Source organism: Zea mays, chromosome 4 (genome assembly GCF_902167145.1).
Source record: "Zea mays cultivar B73 chromosome 4, Zm-B73-REFERENCE-NAM-5.0, whole genome shotgun sequence".
NCBI lineage: Eukaryota > Viridiplantae > Streptophyta > Magnoliopsida > Poales > Poaceae > Zea > Zea mays.
Window position 1 is genome coordinate 149964619 of NC_050099.1, and position 23976 is coordinate 149988594.

Consider the following 23976-nt stretch of genomic DNA (forward strand, 5'->3'; position numbering starts at 1 on the left):
GGACTCTCACAGGCTCCTCAATCACACCATCTCTCACAGGGTGATAGGTTTAGGTGGGGTGCTTTTGATAAGCTTGGGAGTGGCAAAAGGTTTCTCTGATGGTTTCAATCCACTCCACTCACCAACCTTTCCAAAGCAAGCAACATTCCCATCCTTAGCAGCAAAGCCTAGCCTCGATCTGCTAGTTCCCCTCTTGAACTGACAGACCATCATGCCCAACTAGGGCTCACTGCTAGACACCTAGCTCAAGACCAACCAAAGGTATGTGTTTTCTTCCTCGATCTGGGCCTTGTCGTGTCTGTAGGACTCAAAAGAAAACTACAAACCCACACAAAGTGCACATTGTGTAGGTGCAAGGGCACTCACTGAGCTAGCCTTCTCAAGCAAGGCTAGCGTCTCTCTTTCCTAGCTCAGTCTGCAAGCCAGGACAAACAGTACACAAACCTAACAAGCTAGGCCTAGATCTTAACTCATCGTGCTCGTCACATTCAGTCTCGCCAGACACCACAACCGAAGCTCTAGCAGACTTAAGCTCCTTAAGCATGCTCTCATACTTGAATTTAAAATCTTTCCTCTCACGAGCAGCAAGCCTAAGCATTTTGTCCTGACTAGACAGAGGAACCGTTAGCTCTTTTACCTCAATAGCGAGATCATCGACGGAGTGTGATACCTCAGAAGCAGAGCCGTCGCCGCCCACCGCATCATCACTAAGGGCCATGGTGCAAAGGCTACATGCGTGTCGGCGAGAAAGTAGAGTCTGTTCAGCTTGTCCTCGACTCGCCTGTTGGTCTCCTCATCGCTCGAGGAAGACACTACGTCGTTGGAGTCGTGGTCGAGGTCGCTAAGGGAGGCAAGGAAGGCACACTCCTTGATCTTGGCCTTCTAGAGGCACATCTTCTTGAGCGCCTCCTTGTCGAATCCTCTCTTGGACTTGTGCTTGCCGGAGGTGTACTCTCGCTTGCCCTTGCATCGACCAGAGTGGTGGTTGTGTGGGCCAGCCTCCTGCTTGCCCTTCTTAGGGCAACTGGCAACAATGTGGTCAGGGTCGCCACGGTTGTAGCGTCCATCCTTCGGCCTGCCATGCCACCGACTCATATGATTATTGTGGAACCGCGTGAACCGACTGGTCACAAGCGTCAGCTCCTCATCCCCAAGGCTCTCCACCTGCTCCTCTATGATGGTCAACAAAGAGGACAAAGCAACCATAGCAGATGAGGGGTTAGAGGAAGCACCACCTATAGAGACCAGGGCCACGGTGGGTGCACCAGGGTTCTCAATCTTGGCCCGGGTCTGGTGGTCAATCTTAGTGGACTTGAGCTTGCTGAACAGCTCATCTACAGTAAGATTCTCATAGTTAGGCGACTCGATTATTGCCGATACCTTCACCTCCCAAACCCTCCGATCCAGAGCATAAAATAGCTTGAGCGCTCTCTCATGATCATCATAGGGTAATTGTGCCTTGTTGGCACGAATCTTGTTCACGATGAACTGGAACTAAGAAAACATAGTGTCTATGGTCCCTCCAGCCAACTGAACAAAGTTCTCGTACTCTCACTAGTACGTCTCAAATAGTCTAGTCTTCAAATGATCATTTTCCTCATAGAATTTCTCGAGGGTGGACCAGTTCTCGTGAGCCGTAGCCAAATGTCCAACTCGCTCAAACTCACCCAGCGAGAGGCACGAGAACAAAGCGTTGCGAGCTTTGTTGTTTGAAACATGGAACTCCACTTGAATTGGAGTGATTCGTTGACTTGCAACATTGAACGCAACATCGAGGCAAGTCTCCCAAACTTTGTACCCTATACTCTGAAGATATGCCGACATGCGGAGCTTCGTAGTTCGTCCCATCGAAGAACGTTGGCATGCCAACACCATGTTCCATCTCGCCTTTGTGGATTTCGAACCGATTAGGGAAGAGAAATTGATAACCGATTCCAATACCAATTGAAGGTTCGATGAGGCGACCAATGGGGGTGAATGGGAGCCAATCAAATTTTTACTTCCAAACACTGAAAATGAGCACTTCACTTCAATCAAAATGAAGCGCTCAAACCAAACTCACATTATCAAACCACTGGTCTCATGATTTCAAAATGTTTCTAATACACACACAATAGCAGCAAAACAAATGGATCACGAATCAAACACTGAAAAGTTCCAATCGGTCCAAAACCATGTCGCGAACAAGTGTTGATTTTCAGCAAAGTCTGTTCTGAGATGCGAAACTGAAGCAAACGAACTCCGATTGAGATGAAATTTTACACACACCTATACAAATATGTTTCCAAGATCTCCACAAATTTTGAATCCAATAGGATTTGTGAATCAACCGCAGATCTAAAAATACAAACAGAATTGGGGTTTTGTTAGGGTTTTCTAGAATGAACTCAAAATGAGAACAACTAAGATCACAACCACAAACTGCACCAACATGGCATAAATAGTGATCCTAAGAGTATATCTCACCCTCCAACAAATCCCCAAACCAAATTCTCTCAAGAGATTCAAGGGTTTTGCACAAAACACAAGAGAGGACAAAGGAAGAACAAGAGACGAAAACAACTCCAAATTTCAGCAAGGATGCAAAACTGAGATGGAGAAGGGAACGAACGTTGTGGGCCATACTGGCGACTCTTCCTCTGATTAACCTTGTAGATAAAAAACACAGTCGTCGATTATAAAATCGCTATGGATCCCTCGGCTCAACAGGTGTCTACCTCGAGAGAAAACTAGGAGCTCTAAAATGGAAGTCTCAACAAAAATGGCAGCCAAGAGATGCTGAACTAATCAACCCTCATTTTCTATTTATAGAGGGTTGTTTTCATTTCCTAAACTACGACCCTGTTTGGTTCCTTTAGTCACTAGACTAATTTTAGTGACTAAAGTTTAGTCACTAAAGTACCCCGTTTGTTTCCAATGACTAAACCAGACTAAAGAGCATTAATTGCTGTGAATAAAGACTGTTTTATCCCTATTAATTAATGGATGTTTGCTATAAGAAGAAAGTGGAGAGGGCAAATAGGATAAAAATACTACTTTAGTCCCTTTTAGTCAGCCCCTTGTGACTAAAGAACTAAAGTTTAGTCACCCATTTTAGTCATCATGTTTGCTTCTTTAGTGACTAAACTTTAGTCACTAAACTTTAGTCCTACCAAACCAAACGGGGCCTACCACCAAACCACCGTGAGTATCACACCGCGTGCGTTCCCCCACGTCACTACCGGAATCCGCGCCTTTGCCGAGTGCCGAAGGCTTTGCCGAGTGCTTTTTATCGGGCACTCGGCAAAGCAGACTTTGCCGAGTACCGCCCTCGGCAAAGTTCTGCGCTCGGTAAAGAGCTGGTTTACCGAGTGTAGTACACTCGGCCCATCCAAGCACTCGGCAAAGACTTCTTTGTCGAGCGTCAAGCACTCGACAAATACGGCTCTCGGCAAAGGGCCGTTAGCGGCCGTCTACAACTGACGGCCGTCAGTCTTTGCCGAGTGTCAAATATCTAGCACTCGGCAAACAATTTCTTTGCCGAGTGTCCTATGTAGACACTCGGCAAATCATATTTTTATTTTTTTTATTTTCCCTACCAAACTTTTTGTGGTATGTTCCTACACTATGTAGACCAACATGTACCATTTTGGGACAATTATAACAGTGTTTTCTATACCTAGTACATTTAGTTTGTTTATTTGAATTTCTTCGGAAAATTCAGATTTGAACTGCAGGTTACTCGAAACTTGGAAAACCGTGCATGCAAAAATGATATCCATGCTACTTAGCACAAGTTACGATCGATTTCAGGAGCGGACCAGAAACTTCGAGCACCATGCTCACTCAACATGACTGTAAACTTGCCATCCAGGTGTTTAAAAATTGTATAAAACATAAACAAAGTCAGAAAATCATGAAACCTGTCCACGTGTCATGATATCATATGTAGAGGCTGTGATAAAAAATTGAAAAAGTTTCGAGAAAGCTGTAACGCACTATGTGTACAAACCTAAGAGATCCACATTGAAACTCTATGATTTCATGTGTGGTTCTCTTAGGTTTCTACACATAATGTCTCATAACTTTCTCCAAACATTCTAAATTTTTTATCACAGCCTCTACATATGATATCATGACACGTGGACAGGTTTCATGATTTTCTGACTTTGTTTATGTTTTATACAATTTTTAAACACCTGGATGGCAAGTTTACGGTCATGTTGAGTGAGCATGGTGCTCGAAGTTTCCGGTCCGCTCCTGAAATCGGTCGTAACTTGTGCTAAGTAGCATGGATATCATTTTTGCATGCACGGTTTTCCAAGTTTCGAGTAACCTGCAGTTCAAATCTGAATTTTCCGAAGAAATTCAAATAAACAAACTAAATGTACTAGGTATAGAAAACACTGTTATAATTGTCCCAAAATGGTACATGTTGGTCTACATAGTGTAGGAACATACCACAAAAAGTTTGGTAGGGAAAATAAAAAAAATAAAAATATGATTTGCCGAGTGTCTACATAGGACACTCGGCAAAGAAATTGTTTGCCGAGTGCCAGCTGTACAGCACTCGGCAAAGGATTGTAAAAGATTCTTTGCCGAGTGTCATCCATCTGGCACTTGGCAAAATGTTCTTTGCCGAGTGCCTGCGATCCGGCACTCGGCAAATAACACTTTGCCGAGTGCCAGCGATCTGGCACTCGGCAAAGAATATTTTAATATTTTTAAAAAATCTTTGCCGAGTGCCAGATCGCGGACACTCGGCAAAGAACGTGTAAATAGCACCTGGTAACTTCTTCTTCTCACTCTCTCTCTCACTCCGTTGCCGTCTCCACGCCGCGCCCGCGTGCCTCTCCACGCCGCCGGCCGCGGCGCCCCTGCCCCCATGCCGCCGGCCGCCGCAGCCCCTGCCTCTCCACGCCGCCGGCCGCCGCAGCCCTGCCCCCACGCCGCCGCGCCTGTGCCCGCGCACGCCTCCCCACGCCGCCGCGCCCCCACGGCTGCCCTCGACCTCGGCCCCGACGCCGCCGCGTCCCATGTCCGCCCTCGGCCTCGACGACGCCGCGCCTCCACGGTAAAAATGATAAAAATGATTTATGTGATGGATTCTAGAAACCCTAGGTGAAGCTTCACCCAATGATTGATACTGAATTATCTTCGTTAGTATATATATTCTTGTATTATCAAAGCTTTTATGTGCTCAAAACATATGCCTATAAATGCTTTGTCGCCTTCAACGGTATTATCAAAGCTTTTATGTGCTCCTGGTATACGTGTGAATGTCAGCCATCGTGCTGTTACTTTTATTTGCAGGTTTTGGAAACCTCCCCGTGCAGGGGAGGTGCTGCCAATTTTTTTTGTTGACAGACTTGTTTATTTTTTTTGCAGAGGTCTTCCTAGCCGCTGCGGGTCTGCCTCGCGTCGCCACTGCACCGACGCGCCACAGCCCCACTAGGCTGACTCCACCGCCACCCTAGGTATAACCTCTACATCCGCATCATGGTCGTAGATCACGTAACCCTGTTAGGCGTCTCCCGTTCGAAAGAGATACGGTGTAGATATGCAGATCTTTGCATATCTACAAATGTATCAGTTTCGAATTGTCCACGTTTTTTGGACAGCTTGCGGTTGCGTAGATTGTGTTAGTTTCATGCTCTACTCCGGTCCGAGATAGAGTTTCGGCGTCACCTCCCTGTTGTTCTCCGGACAGTACACTCTCCCTGCTAGGACGTGTATCCGGAGAACAGCGGGGAGGTGCTGCCGAAATTCTATCTCGGATCGGAGTAGAGCATGGAAACTAACTCCATCTACGCAACCGCGGGTGGGATTAGGACCTATCATCACCTATTAGAAGGTAGGAACGTAGTGTACATGCATTACATGTCTATATTAAACTATACTCGGTTATATATGTTAGAGGATGGAGGACCGTGAGTGGATGTACACGGGCCGCGTTCGACGTAATGATGTCACCCCAGAATGGATTAGGAAGACCGATGCTTTTGTGGAACGGGCATATGGCGAAGCTTCTAAAGGAGCTAGCCTAGTCCCTTGTCCGTGCAGCAAATGTGACAACCGGAAAAGAAAACCAAAGAAGGCCATGGTAGAACATATTTGGAAGAATGGATTTACGCCGGACTATACTCGGTGGATCTTCCATGGTGAAGCGCATCGCACGAGAGAGGAGGTGGTGAGACAACGCGTCAAGGATTACGATGCCGATGCCGGGGTAGCGGACATGTTGAACGACTATCACGAGGCACAGTTCGCCGAAGGACGTACGGAGGACGAGCCTGAGGCGACCGTAAAGGCATTCTACGACATGTTTGACGCAGCACAGAAACCCCTTCACGGCAAGACAAAGGTTTCTCAACTGGATGCCATTGGGCGTATAATGGCGTTCAAGTCGCAGTATAGCATGAGTCGAGACGCCTTCGATGGTTTGTTGACAGTTATTGGCAGCCTGCTTCCGGAGGATCACGTTCTGCCAAAGAGCATGTACGAGGCACAGAAACTCCTTCGTGCACTCAAGATGACGTATGAGCATATACATGCTTGTCCGAAGGGCTGTGTCCTATTTAGGAAAGAACACACTGAGGCAAAGTACTGTCCGAAGTGTAAATCGTCTAGGTTCATGGAGGTAGACTCTGGTGATGGACAGAAGAGGCAGCTCGACATCCCCGTGACAATCCTACGCCACCTTCCGTTCATACCGAGGATCCAGCGTCTATACATGACAGAGGAATCCGCGAAACAGATGACATGGCACAAAAAAGGCAAACGATACAATCCTGACAAGATGGTTCACGCATCCGATGGTGAAGCATGGACCCACTTTGATGCCATTCACCATGAGAAAGCCAAAGAGGCTCGACATGTTCGTGTTGCGCTGGCCACAAATGGGTTCAATCCCTATGGAATGACCGCTGCCCCATACACATGTTGGCCCGTGTTCGTTATCCCCATCAATCTCCCCCCCGGCGTATGCTTTCAAAGACAGAACATATTCGTGTCGTTGATAATTCCTGGACACCCGGGGAATAAAATGGGCGTGTACATGGAGCCTTTGATTGATGAATTGGTCCGTGCTTGGGAGGAAGGGGTATGGACGTACGACCGAGCTACGAAGACAAACTTCAAAATGCATGTTTGGTACCAGTACTCCATGCATGACTTTCCGGCGTATGGGCTATTTTGCGCTTGGTGTGTTCACGGTAAGTTCCCATGCCCAGTTTGCAAGGAAGCTCTTAGGTTCATTTGGTTGAAGAAGGGTGGCAAATATTCGTCATTCGATAAACATCGACAATTTCTCCCTCCTGACCATGCATTCCGACTAGACATCAAGAACTTTACGAAAGGTGTCGTGGTGACAGACCGCCCACCTGCAATGATGACTGGTGCCGAAGTTCGCGAACAAATAGATGGTCTCGTGGCCAACCCAGAAGGTGGTTTTGTGGGATATGGTGAGCAACATATGTGGACACATAAGTCGGGCTTGACTCGGCTCCCCTATTATGATGACCTGCTCCTTCCACACAACATTGACGTGATGCACACTGAAAAGAATGTCGCCGAGGCACTTTGGGCAACAATTATGGAGATTTCTGATAAGTCAAAGGATAACGTAAAGGCAAGAGTGGATCTGGCAGAGTTATGTGATAGACCAAACCAAGAGATGAAGCCGCCTAGTGGTGGTAAGACATGGAGAAGGCCTAAGGCCGATTTCGTCCTGAGCAGGGCCCAGAGGAAGGAAGTACTAGAGTGGATCAAGATGTTAATGTTCCCTGATGGGTATGCAGCTAACCTTAGTAGGGGGGTGAACTTATCTACTCTGCGAGTCTTAGGGATGAAGAGTCATGACTTCCACATATGGATTGAACGAATTCTTCCGGCGATGGTTCGAGGCTATGTCCCTGAGCATGTCTGGCTAGCGCTTGCAGAGTTGAGCTATTTCTTCCGCCAGCTTTGTGCAAAAGAGTTAGCTCGGACCATGATTACAGACTTGGAAAGGATGGCACCCGTGTTACTGTGTAAGCTGGAGAAGATCTTTCCACCCGGCTTCTTCAATCCGATGCAGCATTTGATTATTCATCTCCCGTATGAGGCACGAATGGGGGGGCCCGTGCAGGGACGTTGGTGCTATCCAATTGAGAGATGTCTAAAGACTATCCGAAAGAAATGTAGAAATAAATGCAAAATCGAGGCTTCCATTGCAGAGGCATACATACTGGAGGAGGTGTCAAACTTCACAACAACTTACTATGGTGACAAACTGCCTAGCGTGCATAATCCACCCCCTCGTTACAATGATGGCGACAATGAATCGAACCTCAGCATTTTTTGAGGGCAACTCGGAAGCGCAAGTGGTTCGACCACCAAGACCCTGAGACATGAAGAGTGGCGCCATATCATGCTATATGTATTGACCAACCTTGAAGAGGTGATGCCATACATGGAGCAATTTCTTCATGAATTCTGGCGTCCATCAAGGGACCCAACTCCACAGGAATATGATACCCTTCTTCGAAAGGGTGCGGGAAATGGATTGCCCGATTTCATTTCCTGGTTTAAACGTAAGGTATGTGCTTAGTTTGTCATTTGAAGTTGCTCTTACGTGCGAATAATATAACAATCTAGCGTGTTTGAACTTGCAGGGCCAAAGAGAGCCGTCTATGAGTGCCGAGTTGAGACAAGTAGCCAATGGCTTTGCCTATAGGGTCAGGAAATTTTCTGGGTATGACGTCAATGGATACCGTTTTCGCACAACAAGCTACAACCAAAGTCGGCCCAATCGAAAAACCACGTGTTCTGGAGTCTTTACGCCCGGGCTTGACGAGGTCGAGTATTATGGAAGAATTGAAGAAATATATGAACTCAATTTTTATGGTTCCAAACCTCTTACTCCAGTGATATTCAAATGTCATTGGTTTGACCCTGAAGTTACGAGACGGACACATTCTAATCTTGGGCTAGTCAAAATTCGACAGGATTCCACCTTACCAGGACACGATATCTATATTGTGGCCCAACAGGCCACACAAGTGTATTATCTTCCATATGCGTGCCAAACGAAACAACATCTTAAGGGTTGGGATGTTGTGTATAAGGTATCACCACACGCTAAATTACCTGTTCCAAATGATGAAGATTATAACTTAGACCCGGACACATATGACAGCGAGTTCTTCCAAGAAGATGGGCTCGAAGGGCGATTTGAGATAGACTTAACCGAAGCGATCGGAATGGAAGTAGATATTGAAATGGTTGTTGATGACGAGGATGATGAGGTGCAAAATGAGAATGACTTAGAAATACTTGAAGGCAATGCCAATGACGAAATTGCGCCTTCAGATGGTGTTGACTATGAAATGGTTGATAGTGATGATGACACTTATGATCCGGCTAACCCGGACACATATGAAGATTATTTTTAATCGATGTAATGCTATATTTCATTTATTTTGCATATGTTTCTAAATACATATTTTTTATATCTGTGCTTAATTGTTTACTCTTAATTGCAGGTTGTTGGACAAAGATGGTGGGCGGTGGGACGAGGACGAGGAGGGGGAGGGGGAGGGGGAGGAGGAGCACCCGTAGGACGGAGGAGGAGGCACAGCAGGACGACGCCGTACAGCAGCAGGTGGAGCAGCAAGCCGCTGTCGATGCGGCACAGCAGGACGACGACGATGCGGCGCAGCATGACGACGACGACGACGACGCCGCTCAGCAGGACGTCTCAGGTTCTAGCTCCTCAGGTTCGAGGAGTATCTACCTGCGAGGTCCAGCGAGTCTCCCTAAGCGACCCATACTTCGTGACAGACGTCCGCTGATACGACCCGATGGAGAGAGGTAGGTAACTTTAGATGTTCTTGCTGCTTTTTCATATTATATGTTCAAATTAATAATAGAAACTAATACTTCATCTTAATCACTTGGACATGTCTTGGATGATTTTGGAGACTGCAGGGGGTCACGGCCGCAACCCAAATGGCATCCTCGGCCTTCTATGCAGGGAACACTTCCCTGGACTTGTCGAGTACGCCGGAGTGACGAGCCCAGCATACACCTTCGACCACTACGCCGTCGCCCCCGATGCAGTAGATCGGGACGACAGACAATTCAACAACAAGGCGGAGCGGGTGAAGCAAGAGCTGTGGGTAAGTCTTCCTCGCACTATATTGTTTAATAAGTCGCATTTGTTGCATATTCTTGAAATAATGTATGGATACATCGTCTTTGTATGTAGGATTTCTTCAGATGCGATGCTGGATACGAGGCCAGGGCGGATGTGGTGTCTACTACGTGCTGTAAGAAGCTCGTCGTGGACATGCACTACGAGGCGCGCATCCAGGCCATCGTCACTTACCACGGCTCCGTCCTTGGGGAGAAGGTGAACAAGAAGGACGCCCGAACCATGTCGTTGACTCCGGACCAGTATTTGCAGGTAAATACAAAACTTTATTATTGGTACTAAATATGCTTATGTTTATCTTCTGATATGCGGTGTACTTATATTTTTTAGATGATTCCTCATTGGTGCGCCGCGCATCCTGAGTGCTGGGAGAAGATGGTGCAGAGGTGGTGCTCGGCTGAGTGGGACGAGGCGCACAACGCTAGCCGGGAACGGCGTTTGCTGATGCAAGGTCCCTCCCACCATCAAGGCAGCCGCAGCCTGGGCAAATACGCGGAAGCATGGGTACGCGCTCTTTTTTATTTAGGTATATAACTTTCGATTAGACATGATTTCTAACCATATCGTTGGTTTTCTCGCAGTCGGCGGCACATGGTGGCGCGCCTTGCTCCACGTTCTCGGCATATGCCATGGCCCACAAGGGGAAGGCGACGTCCGACGTCACCTACAACCCGGATGACGGGCCCGAGGCGTACACCAACCCCGCCATCCACAGCCGACTCAGTGAGTACACCGCCATGGCCAAGGAGGTCCATGGGCCAGATTACGATCCGAGGACCGAGGACATCGACGGAGATGTCCTCATGAGGGTCGGAGGAGGCAAGAGGCATGGGCGGTACTGGATTGTCGACGGGGCAATCGACTCGTCCTCCACTCCCACTCTCTCTCAGGTGCGAGCAAGGAGCACGAGCGCGAGCCCAGCCATACGACCTCGGTAGGACACCTCACAGCATCGTATCCAGCAACTCCAGGTTATACCTTATCTATTCATCGTTCATTGATTTTTATATATCTTCTCTTTGCATTATCGTAACATTAGGGCGAAATATTACAGACTCAGCTAGATGATGAGAGGAGGCAACGTGAGGAGCTGGAGAAGAGGATGGCGGAGATGTTCGCGTACATGCAGAGCCTTGGCGCCGCACAGGGTCATGCTCCACCACCTCCGTTGTTCCCTGCAGCTGACCCTACAGAGTTCACTACTCCTGTGAGTATCAAAATTTTAGTACTGCATGATATTTATTCATATGTTCTCACACATACAATCTCTTCTCTGTGCAGGGTCAATCGGCGGCGTCGAACAACCCTCATGCTTCGTCTAGCCCTTCGCCGAACCAGTCCAGATGCCCACCTCGTTGATGATCTGTTTTGTGATGATCCAGACTTACCTTTATGAGTAGTTAGACTTTATCTTGTGAGATACTTGGTGATGTTAGTGATGATGCAGACTTATATCTGTTTTGTGATGATCCTTACTTATATTTGTGAGACTTTAGTGAGACTTTGTGATATATATGGTGTTGATGATAAATGTGTTCATTCTGTGATGTGATTGATATATAATGTGATGTGAATGATATATATCTTTTGTTTGTTTGGATGGAACAACAAAAGCAAATAGAAAAGGGACATTCTGGTCACTTTGCCGAGTGTAACACTCGGCAAAGGGTCGCTTTGCCGAGTGCCATGACCATGGCACTCGGCAAAGAAGGTAACCTGGGAACCGGTAAAGCCATCTTTGCCGAGTGCTGACCATGGCACTCGGCAAAGAAGGTAACCTGGGAACCGGCAAAGACATCTTTGCCGAGTGCTGATGCCAAGGCACTCGGCAAAGATACTGGCAAAGGGGCCCACTGGAGGGTTCTTTGCCGAGTGCCAGTGCATTCGGCACTCGGCAAAGAAGCTTCTTGTGCCGAGTGTCTACTAGAGCTCTCGGCACAGGGACTGGCGGTGGGGCCCACTGGACCAGTCTTTGCCGAGGGCCTCACACTCGGCAAAATTGGCCTCTTTGCCGAGTGCCACAGAACGCACTCGGCAAAGGATCTGTCACCGTCACTTGGCGCCGTGACGGTGACTTTTCTTTGCCGAGTGCCAAATGGCACTCGGCAAAGTCTTTGCCGAGTGCCCGACAAAAGGTACTCGGCAAAGAGGCTGTTGCCGATGTACAGTTCGCCGAGCGTTCTTTGCCGAGTGTGACACTCGGCAAAGGCTTCGCCGAGTGCACAATAGCCTTTGCCGTGTGTCTGAGACACACGGAAAAGACGCTGATTCCGGTAGTGCGTCCTGGACACGTGTCCCGCAAGTCCTCGATCGCGCCGGCAACATGACCCGCTCCTTCACGTCCTCACGTGAGTGCGTGTCCCAGGTGTCAGCCACCACGACTGCTGGTCATCCGGCTGCTCCGGTCCGTCAGCCAAAACCCAACACTCGTCCTTCATTGTTCCCGATTCATCAGCACGAGCACGTATGACTTTCACCTCAGTCGTCGACCACCGTCCCTGTGCTCCACACATGCACACCACAAGCGGATCAATATGGTTGCACATACATAATTAATCTCACACTCTGGTCAGCTCACTGACTATCACTACCGGAATTTGGCTCTTTGCCGAGTGTCATATTCTTTGACGAGTGTTTTATTTCGGGCACTCGGCAAAGAGCTCTTTGCCGAGTGCCACGCAAAAAACCCTCGGTAAAAGAAAACACTCGGCGAAGAAACTCTTTGCCAAGTGTTTTATTTTTGACACTCGGCAAAGAGTTTCTTTGCCGAGTGTCTTTTTTTGACACTCGGCAAAGGGCTCTTTGCCGAGTGTCACAAATACAACACTCGGCAAAGAGCTCTTTGCCGAGTGTTTTTTCTCCAACACTAGGCAAAGACAATTTAAAAATCACATTTTAAAGTAGTAAATTAATTCAAATGAAAAAGTTTTCAACTACAAATTTGTATAACTCATCATGATGTACAATTTATATATTGAACATTTCTTCATATGACAAAATAAAAAAAAATTGTTCATAAAACCTATATCTCTCTCGTAGTTTATGAAACTACGAGAGAGACGTATAGAATTTGTGCATATTGTTAGAACCATCATTTGAGATAAATAAATTACCAAACAACCAAAATAAACTTTGTAGATCTTGAGAAGTTATAGAAGTTTATAGTTAACAACTTTTTCATTTGAAGTCATATTGTCAACGAAAACTATGTCTGAATTTAAAAAATTTAAAATTTGAATTTTGAAAACGACTTCGAAAGGAAAAACCACCAACATGAAAGTTGTAGGTATTGAAGAGTTATGAAACTTTGTAGTTGACAATGTTTTAGTTTGAAATCATCTTGTTATGCAAAACTATGTTTGAATTTTGAAATTTGAATTTTTCAAACTGTCTCGGATGGAAAAACCACCAAAATAAAAGTTGTAGGTCTTGAAATATAATGAAACTTTGTAGTTGACAATTTTTTGATTTAAAATCATCTTATCATTGAAAATTTCGTGTGAAGTTTTTAAATTTAAAATTCAAATTTTATAAACAGTCTCGGATGTAGAAACTATTAAAATAAAACTTTTAGATCTCAAAAAGTTATGCAACTTTATAGTTGGTCACATTTTCAAATGAACTCATTTAGTGCCTTAAATAATCAAATTACTCTCTATTTGTTATAGTATGTGGGGAATGGAAACGTAATATAAACATAATTGGTGTAGTAGTGTAGTGGTATAGGATGGTATGCGCGAGAGAGAGGTTGCGAGTTCGAATCTCACCATTTACAAAACATATAAGTTTGATTCAAAATAATAGTGAAAAATGATAGGGCAACGGGTAAGGTAATAGGGGAGGGTTGGAGAGTTGTTCCTAGAATTTAAAAAATGTTTTACTATTTTTTTAATTTTTTCGATTCCTAATTTGCCGAGTGTTACAAAACATATAAGTTTGATTCAAAATAATAGTGAAAAATGATAGGGCAACGGGTAAGGTAATAGGGGAGGGTTGGAGAGTTGTTCCTAGAATTTAAAAAATGTTTTACTATTTTTTTAATTTTTTCGATTCCTAATTTGCCGAGTGTTTTTCTTTGCCGAGTGCTTTTTGACACTCGGCAAAGTCTTTGCCGAGTGTCCGAAAAAAAGCACTCGGCAAAGTCTTTGCCGAGTGTCCGAAAAAAAGCACTTGACAAAGAACCCTTTGCCGATGAAATCTTTGCCGAGTATTCTTTGCCGAGTGTTACACTCGGCAAAGCCTTTGCCGAGTGTAAAATAGCCTTTGCCGAGTGTCTTAGACACTCGGCAAAGAACGCGATTCCGGTAGTGTATCCCATAGTGGTATTTATTGACAATTACTCATCATCAATTCGAACCATGCATAAGGGATAAATCAACCTTATATGTTCGTATTTTTATTTAACTTTTTTATTTAAAAATAAACTATACGATACTAGTGATTCTTCGTACTATACTGAATTATACGAATCAATAATGCCATCGCATCGATTTGTACACGCATACAAACGACGAGACGATGGACCAGATTGCAAGCCGTTTCTGACTGGTGTCTTTCGGAGGGGCGCCAGTACGCTTCAGATTCTTCGATTTTTTTTCACGTAAATTTAATATCTTAACGTAGACGTGCGTGACGGTGACCATATATACGAATCAGCGGTGCCGAGTACGTACGAGTAGCTACTTATATCTGATCTGCATGCATGCATGTGCGAGGCGAAATTACGACACGTTTGATACGCCCCGATCCTAGAAAGGGATTGGTGAACGCACACGTTTGCTATATCCCAGTGGTGCAATTATTTAGGTCGAGGTCCACATGTGGGATGATATGATCTTGCACGATGCCATGATCCCATGTGGCCGTACGTGTATTAATGTCGCAGGTTTTGCTTGAAACAGCACGGGCGCAACCTTGAATTTCCTACAAAACATACTTGAGGGGGGCTTGGAATCATACCGTTCAGATTTTGTAAGAGTCGCTTATACCTTGTTCGGTTGCACGGAGATCGAAGAGAATTAAGATGGATTAAAACTTTTTCTAATTTAATTTCGACTAGCAAGGGATTTAGTGTTTTTGGTATATTTATTTTGAAGAGCGTTTCAAAAAATCTGGATTCTTTAATAATCTAGCTGTCACAAAATCAAGGGGTCTCCATGCAACCAAACAAAGGTATAAACGTGCGGAGGAAGATTAATGGGCCCGTAAGGTATTGGGACGCGAAAGCGGTAGATTCCTCCGGACACGATGACTCGATAAATTCTGCATTTACGTTGATTTAAGCGATTCTTATAGAAGTGAAGTGTTTAGCAGCCAAAATCCGATTTTACTAGCCAGAAGCTGACCAGAAGGAATCAAAAAGACATTAAATTTGCTCCAATCTCTATCAATCCACTTCTAACCAACCAAACGTGTTTTTCAACACGGGAATATAATAGTGCATGGTTTGCATCTTTTGCACAAAAAATACAGCTCTAGCTTCTTTCGTATGACCGTTATTGCGTATATTTTGTGTTAAAAGTATAGCTTTAATTTATTGCAATTTAGGTATGCACAAACTGTAATTTTTAGTTTTGAGATAAAAATCTCAATAAAGGTAAATAATAAAGTATAAAAATATTTTATTCTAGTTAATAGTGTTACATGAGTGTCGCCTCAAATTATATTAAAATTTAGACATCAAATATAGGAATAGTAAAAAAAATCTCTAATTTTTTCTCTCTCTCTCCCTCCCCATGTCGCTCTCTCCATTGCTATCCTCTCTCCCGTCCCATCACTCCGTCGCCATGGAGCTACGGAGCCCTAGAGAAATCATGGAGTGAAGAACAGCTCAAAAACAGCAAACCATTCGCGTGCTGTGCATATACCTCAACTGCAAAACTCCAGCTGTTTACTCCAGCAAATCACAAAATTCTCCTCATAATAATACCTCCGGCCTCAATTGCTTCTCCCTCTCCTCTCCCATCAACGCCACGGTTGGGTTTGCTCGACATATGCCTACCATCCAACCCATCTCTGGAGCCTCCTTTAAATCCAGCAATTAGGAATGCAAGTCACGTATTTCTTGAATCATTGGGTAGATCGAAAACAAAGAGAGAGAGAGAGAGAGAGAAGGAACTAGAATGGAATGGCACGCATCAATTCAAGAAGACAAATGAAGCCAAACTATTTTGGAACGGAGAGATATGCCCCATGAAGCAGTTTGGCGGATATATGCAGATATTAGGGAAAAAGGTAGTATTGAAAATTATGTTTCAATGTCCAAAACATTAATAATTTTTGTCAGGAGCGAGTAACATCTACATTATTGCAGATCTATAGATAAAGTACGACATAATATCAGAGACGCAGACATGTCATTTTCTTCCAACGAATAATGCATGTTTCGTCCTCTACTATGGGCAAATACGATATTTTACTCTTGCCAGACCTCTATATAAGGAGATGACGAGGTGTAGTGTACAAACCACACACACCACAGCACTAAAGTCTATTCATCTCTGGCTCCCCAAATTCAGCTGGTACGACAATTCTAGTATTCTATGATCAAAGGCATGTTTGGTTTGATGACTAAAGGCATGTTTGGTTCGTTGCCTCAATTGCCACACTTTGCCTAACTTTTTTGCCTAAGGTTAGTTATTCAATTTGGATGACTAACCTTAGGCAAAGTGTGGCACATTTAGCCACAAACCAAACATGCCTTAAGTTGCCACACTTTGCCTAACTTTTGTGCCTAAGGTTAGTTCTTCAATTCGGACGACTAACCTTAGGCAAAGTGTGGCATAGTTAGCCACGAACCAAATAGGCCCCAAATCTCTCTATTTGGTCTCTTTTCTTTGAATATCTCATGTACTAAAGAAATCATTACTACTTGCTTTTTATATATACTTGCAAGCGTATATATAGCTTGATCCTTGATGACATAGGTTAATATTTCTCTCCCTAATAAGATTCCCCGAACTACTTGTTTTGTCGTTGTAGGATTCAAAATTTTCTTGGAATACCTGTTACACTGAGCATTCCAAAGCATTATTAACTCCACGCCTATCAACAACATATATAGCCACAGCACCCGGTTATATTTCCCTTGCCAAATCCTCCTTCCGCCTCGAACAAGGAAGGAACCAGAATTTTTTTAAGATGGATTAAATTAAACTGATACAATATAGTAGTCCCTTCTATATCATACTATGTATATTTTAAATTTTAGGGGAGGCTATCCAGTGAAGCTCCATGGGCTCAGGAGCGGTAGGGGGTTCTCGAGCCTCGCTCGCTCACCGCTGCATCCGTCCCTGACCTCCAAATAAATAGATTGCAAGCTTAAAAATTTGTCTACAAATAAGTTAATCTCTAAAAGAGGTTCAATAGTTCACCAGTCTATTTATTTTTCATGAGAACGCCTCGATTACTACACCCCTCACATCTCTCATTCTAGCGCTGAGTTTCTACATTTGGATGTGTGTAGTAAATGCTATAATTAGTATGATATTGAAACAATTATTGATTATTGCAACTGCTCTAGCTAATGAAGGATAATAAAGATTTTTTTGTCATATGAACTTGCTAGGAATCTATTTATCCAGGGACAAAATGAGTACACTAGTGAATAGGGATGCAAGACATCAATGATTGTGACGAGGAAAATAGTTTTCACTTTAATGCTCTCTATTTTGTATGAGATTAGTTAGAATGATAAATTTGTGAAATGGAAAGAGTATATCATTTTGTTTCTCGAAAGACACAGGAGAGTCGTGTTGTCATTTTATTAAGAGAAAAAGAATAAGAGTACAAAAGGCTAGGAAAAAATCAGCCAAAGTAAACACACATAAACACTCAAAGATCCAAGATCTTAGCACCTAAGATGCAAGAGATAGCGACCAAGAGAGAGAAAAAAGCTAAGCTTAGAGCCTTAGACGACGATGCTCTTGCCACCACTCATCCTTAACGGTTTACAATAATCCTATAACACACATGAATCCTGATGCTGCTTCCAAGTCTCATAGGCCACCAAGATGATAAGAATTCAATCCCTTATGCATTGTTACATGACCTTTTCGCATGTTCTTTTTTGGACTTCAAAGTCATGTCTATTCATCTTGATTACCGATAACTAATTGCCATGGAATATTTCGATTATTATTGCACGGACGTTGGCTTCACTAGTTACAATGTGTCTAAAATATATATGAATTTTGCATTTTTTTTGCTGCAAACTCATTTATACATGCAGGAACCTTGTTATTCTAAATGGGGCCATGGCAAATTGGGGTCTCTATATGAATTCGAAGTTTGTGTAACTAATATAACATATTAACGTAAGAAGTAAAACTGTAATTAATAACATACTTTTGAAAGTAAGAGTTTTTCTTGGGACTAATGTAATAACTATAACTTTCACAGATTGTCGAAATGCAATTTAATCATTTATTGTTGTGACTTTGCACTACCTGATTTTAATGAAAAAAACCCGGCGGAGAAAGACAGCTATCTCGATATTTTTGGGGCTGGCAATCAAGGCGCACACGACACCCGCATGTCTAAGAAGGACCGAAACCAAGTCTCGGTCGAGAAAAGCCTCGAACGCTAGCCCCCATCACTAGCGGGTCATCACCAATCACTCTGCAACGGTCCATCTGAAGGATGGCACGCAGGACGTAATCCAAAAGCGGGCAGAGCACAGCGAGAGAAATGTTTTTGTGTAGAACCGGGGGTTTCGACCTCTGACCTAGCTCACGCCGCCTTCACCACTCGGCTATACACCCAACTGGACTAGCTGATTTTAATAATATTATGATATCCAAATATTTTTCCTAAATGAAAATATGCTGCATACTCTAGTATTATGTTCACATAATTCTTACCGATATTATGAACACATGCATGGTGAAGCTTTGCAAAGTTTAATTGTGTGTGCAATATGGAATATGGCTATGACACCACACGTTAAAATGTTGAGACATACTAGTCCCAAAATAAAATTTGTTTTATCCATTTTAGTTGATTCATACAATAATTAATTTATTTTTTTATATATGTGTCTAGATTTATCATTATTTATTTAAATATAAACATAAAAATCAAGAGTTAAAATGATTAATATTTTTGGACGGAGAGAGTATTTAAGAAGCTTGTCATTAGATAGGCACAGACCCTACTTCATATCGATCAAGCTGCCATCGCACCAATAGTGATCTCTACATAAGTAAATAACATTATTACTGCTTGACAATGTAGTATGATGTGCATATTAAACACTACATAGATAACTATTCATATTTAGGATTAAAATCTAAGATGACCACTAATATTGCTTCAAAAAGAGCAGCTTTTGTGAGGCCATTCACTTCTCAAAAAATGAAAGTACGTAACATACCATTACTACGACATTCACTATATAGTTTAACAAGCTTCATTATATATTGAACATCGTAACTAGCTTAAAACTAGCAGACAACATCTCATGCATGCATATTTATGGATCCGGTCGGACATTTTTTTTAAAAAAAACGTTTTTCACTGTAGACACTTTTCCCCATATTATATCGCATTATATTGTTTGGATATAGGAGAGCACTTTTTCCCATCATGGATAAGAACTACGGTGAACTCTACAACATCCTCGGATGGGGTGAGGAGTACTTCGCGGTGAACACGGAGGGGCACCTCAGCGTGAAGCCTTTCGGCCGCTGGACGGAGCCCGGGCAGGAGATCGACGTGCACTCGGTCATCGTGGAAGCTCTAGCGACCCAACCCAACGACAGCACCAGCAAATCTCAGTTCCCCATGATCCTTCGCTTCCCCGACGTGCTCAAGAACCGTATCGAGACGCTCCATAACGCATTCAACAGCGCCATGGAGTCCACCGGGTACACGTCCAGGTACCAAGGCGTGTTCCCGATCAAGGTGAACCAGAACAAGCACGTCGTGCAGGACATGGTTAGGTTCGGCCAGCAATGGAACTATGGGCTCGAGGCTGGCTCCAAGCCAGAACTGCTCATCGCCATGAGCTGCCTCCCCGTCACCGAAGCCGAGCCCAAGCCGTACTTGATCTGCAACGGCTACAAGGACGCGGACTACATCGCGCTCGCGCTCTCGGCGCGGGCCATGGGCCTGAACCCCATCATCGTGCTCGAGATGGAGGAGGAGCTTGCCATCGTCCTCGACCAGTACAGGAAGCTGCAGCAGAAGCTGCCAGACGACGATGCCGTGCGCAAGAAGTTCGAGCCGATCATCGGCATCCGCGCCAAGCTTCTCACCAAGCTACCAGGCCACTTCGGTTCGACGGCCGGCAAGCACGGCAAGTTCGGGATGCTCGCCGACCAGATCTACGAGGTGGCCGAGACGCTCGGCAAGGAGGGCAAGTTGCACTGGCTCCAGCTGCTGCACTTCCACATCGGCTCCATGATCCCGACGACGGGGAAAGTGTACGACGCGGTGAGCGAGGCCGCTGGCATCTACTGCAACCTGGTGAACGAGCACGGCGCCAAGTGGTTGGCCACGCTGGACTGCGGCGGCGGGCTCGGGGTCGACTACGACGGGACCCGTTCAGGCGACTCCGACATGTCGGTGGCGTACGGGATACAGGAGTACGCCTCCGCCGTCGTGCAGGCGGTGCGGCTCAAGTGCGACTACAACGGCGTCGCGCACCCGGTCGTGTGCACCGAGAGCGGGCGCGCCATGGCGTCGCACCACTCCATGATCATCCTCGAGACGCTCTCGGCGATCCCGGAGCCGCAGGACGAGGACACCTCCGAGCAGCTGTTGAACAGGATCCAGGACCTATCTTACAAGCAGCCGAGAGCTCCGGTTGGCGGCGCCACGGCGGCCGTTTACTCTCACGCCGCAGACCTCAAGAAGCACGGCATCGAGATGTACAAGCTTGGCAAGAAGCTCGGCAAGAGGGTCGTCGCCGATGCCAACACCGTCTATAACTACCACATGAACCTCTCCGTCTTCTCGCTGTTGCCTGACTTCTGGGGCATAGGGCAGCTCTTCCCGATGATGCCGGTGAGCCGCCTCAACGAGGAGCCGACTCTCAAGGGCACGCTGGTGGACATCACCTGCGACAGTGACGGGAAGATCGAGAACTTCATCAGCCGCGAAAACACATTGCCGCTGCACCTGTTCGAGCCGAGCCTCGGTGGCTACTACGTGGCCGTACTCGTCTCCGGGGCGTACCAGGAGGCCATTGCTGGCAAGCACAACCTGTTCAGTGGCCCAACCCTCGTTCGTGTCAATAGTAGCACTACAAAAGATGGCGGCTTCGAGATTGAACGCGTTGACCTGGGCCCAGCTGCGGATGAGATCATCGGCAGCATGAGGTACAGCGTCGAGGAAGACATTATCACCGTCATCGAGAAGAAAGCCAAGGGGACAGAAGAAGAAGAACGTGTGTGGGCGTGGGAGATGGTGGAGCCACTCATGACCAAAGCGCTCACCACCATGCCCTACCTCAACGAATACAAGGTCCCTGAACCTGAACCTGAACCTGAACCCATCCCTTGAACTTCTGCACTGCAGAGTCTCCGGATTTGGCTGCGACTGCGATCATATATACAATAAGAACTGCCTGGTTGATGATGGATAAGCAGATAACGAAAGCAGCCTACGTATGTATGTTTCCCTTTTTTGAGTTTACCCTGCTCGCTTGCATCTTGTTATTGTACGTGTTATCCAATAAATAAAACAAGCTTCACTGGTGTGTTTAATTGCTATATGTGCATGTCTGTTTCTACCATTTTCTAACAATTTAATCCAGATTATATATTTCAGCATGTTTTTTTAAGAATATTTATTTCTAAACACTAAAGGAATCGGAGACATTCCCATAGGTTTGGATAATTCCCGGGGCCATTTCCGTTGGCTTCGATAATTCTCATCGGACTTTGATCAAGCCAACAAGAATTAATTAACTCCAAGCCCATAAAAATTCCATTAACTTTCGTCAGCTAACCTAGCTTTGTCAACGGTAATTAACTAACTTTCGTTGGCTGCCAAGTTTACCGACAGGAGTTAGGGGTCCTTTGGTATGGCTTTTTAGCATCGGCTTTTACTTTGGTTTCGTTTTTTCCTTAAGTCGTATCAAACAGTAGTTTGGGAAATGAGTTTTGCTAAAAAAACACTTTTCCCCTTTATATTGGAATGGTGAAATCAAAAAAGTGACTTACCTAGTTTTGTCTTATGTTATTCTTGTGGATACCCTCCCAACAAATCAATCAAGATCTCAAAATGAATCATTATCCTCTCTTCTTCTCTGTTTGTTCGTACTCGGGTCTTACCAGCGGTGGAGCCTTGCCGATATCATAAGCCCCTAGAGGCTGTCGCCGGCATGATTGCTAGGGATGGGCAAGGACAAGGGACTCACCATTAAGCTAGCGCCTCGAGCGGCACTCCACCGTCGCCGCCCCCAGCCCCTTCCCTCACGCATTCGCTGCCCAGCCGTCACCGAAGCACGACATCGGTGGTCAGGTGGAGGGCAAAGAAGGCGACAGCTAGGTTCTTCTTCTTCCTCCTCCCTCTCTCTCTCGATTGCTTTCTTCTTCCTCCCTCATCTCTCTCCCACCGGACGTGTGTTCTTTCGCCGGAGCGTCCGCCGGTAGTCGACCAGTGACAGTGCGACCGGATGTGGCTACCCGGGCTCATATTGACTTTCCTCATTCGATGGCCTTAGATGTAGAGGTATCACCACACTCTTCTTTGTGCCTTCCCTTTGAGCCCACCTCAACGCGCTGTACTTGTGCCGCGAGGGGATTTGGCTCCACTACCCTAGGCACGATCGGATTTGGCGCCCCTTTCACGCTTGGGCGGTTTCCGACGCTGGCTCCCAATGGTGGCCGCAGCTAACCACTAAGGGACAACGTCTGCGTCTCGTAGTGCGCCCGCGGTGCGCGGCTTGACCTTGGCAGTAGCGTGCGGCGGTCATCGGGTTCATTGGATCAGGCTCACCTTGGGCCCTCGCACCCCTCCCTTTGAAGGCAGCGCCACCACCATTGGTTGCATAGCTGGCCTCGAGCCCCTAGGTGAAGCACAACCTGTGTCTCCATCATCGACGTTAGAAGTTCGGAGCCACTCCTATAACCCCCACTCCTGTTGTATGTTGTTGTGTTCGTTGTGGTATAACCGGTAGCTTGAGCAGGGGTTTTGGGGTCCCAGGCGAAAGCCATGCCATACGAAGTCTGTGTAGGCGACGACGCCCTCGGCGCCACTAGCCTCCTTGGAGGCGTCGTCAGGAAGCCCCTTCCCCCAATCCTCCACGCATCGTCTTGGAGGGATCATGCTATGCCGTGAATTACCGTCGTTATATTCTTGTAGATCTCTTATGTAATTGTGCGTGACACTGGCGTCTCTGACTCTGCCATGATGTGACAAGTGCCTCTATAGATGTCCAATAAGCACAAAGCCCGCGAGCACGGCACGAAGCCCGTTTTTTGGGCCCGGTCCGAGCCCGGCACGACCCGGTTATATGCTGGCCCGGGCCGGCCCGGCACGAATAAGCGGGCCGGGCTCGGGCAGGAAATTAGGCACGGTGGGCTAGCCCGGCACGGCCCGTTTAGCTCTAAGTCCGTTAAGCCCGCTTTTTTTACACTAAAACGTGCTTTTCGGCCCGCATAGCCCGCTTTTCGGCCCGCTTTTTTCGTGCTAAACGGGCCGGCCCGGCCCGTTTAGGCCCGTTGCGGGCCGGGCTCGGACAAGGAATTGAGCCCGCGTGCTTAGCCGGCCCGTCCCGGTTTTTTAATCGTGCCTGGCGGGCCGGGCCCAAAACGGGCCGGGCTTCACCGAGCCCGGGCCGGACCGGGCCGGGC

At 46.0% G+C, this 23976-nt stretch overlaps 1 protein-coding gene across 2 annotated transcripts; it reads left to right on the forward strand.

The window, feature by feature from the left end:
* The first annotated feature begins 16637 nt into the window (after positions 1 to 16637).
* On the forward strand, positions 16638 to 21888 carry LOC100193626 (uncharacterized). 2 transcript variants are annotated; one of them, XM_035966671.1, is made up of 2 exons: positions 16638 to 16695; positions 19744 to 21888. In XM_035966671.1, exon 2 carries the CDS (start codon positions 19760 to 19762, stop codon positions 21677 to 21679), a length of 1920 nt encoding a protein of 639 aa, XP_035822564.1. In that variant the 5' UTR covers positions 16638 to 16695; positions 19744 to 19759; the 3' UTR covers positions 21680 to 21888. The 2 variants fall into 2 exon arrangements, with proteins under 2 accessions (XP_035822564.1, NP_001132198.2); NM_001138726.2 differs by having other exon boundaries at positions 19741 to 21880.
* Positions 21889 to 23976: the final 2088 nt, after the last annotated feature.

Bases quoted from the DNA above. Each gene is read 5' to 3' on its own strand.
- LOC100193626 (XM_035966671.1), top strand. From the start codon at position 19,760: ATGGATAAGAACTACGGTGAACTCTACAACATCCTCGGATGGGGTGAG.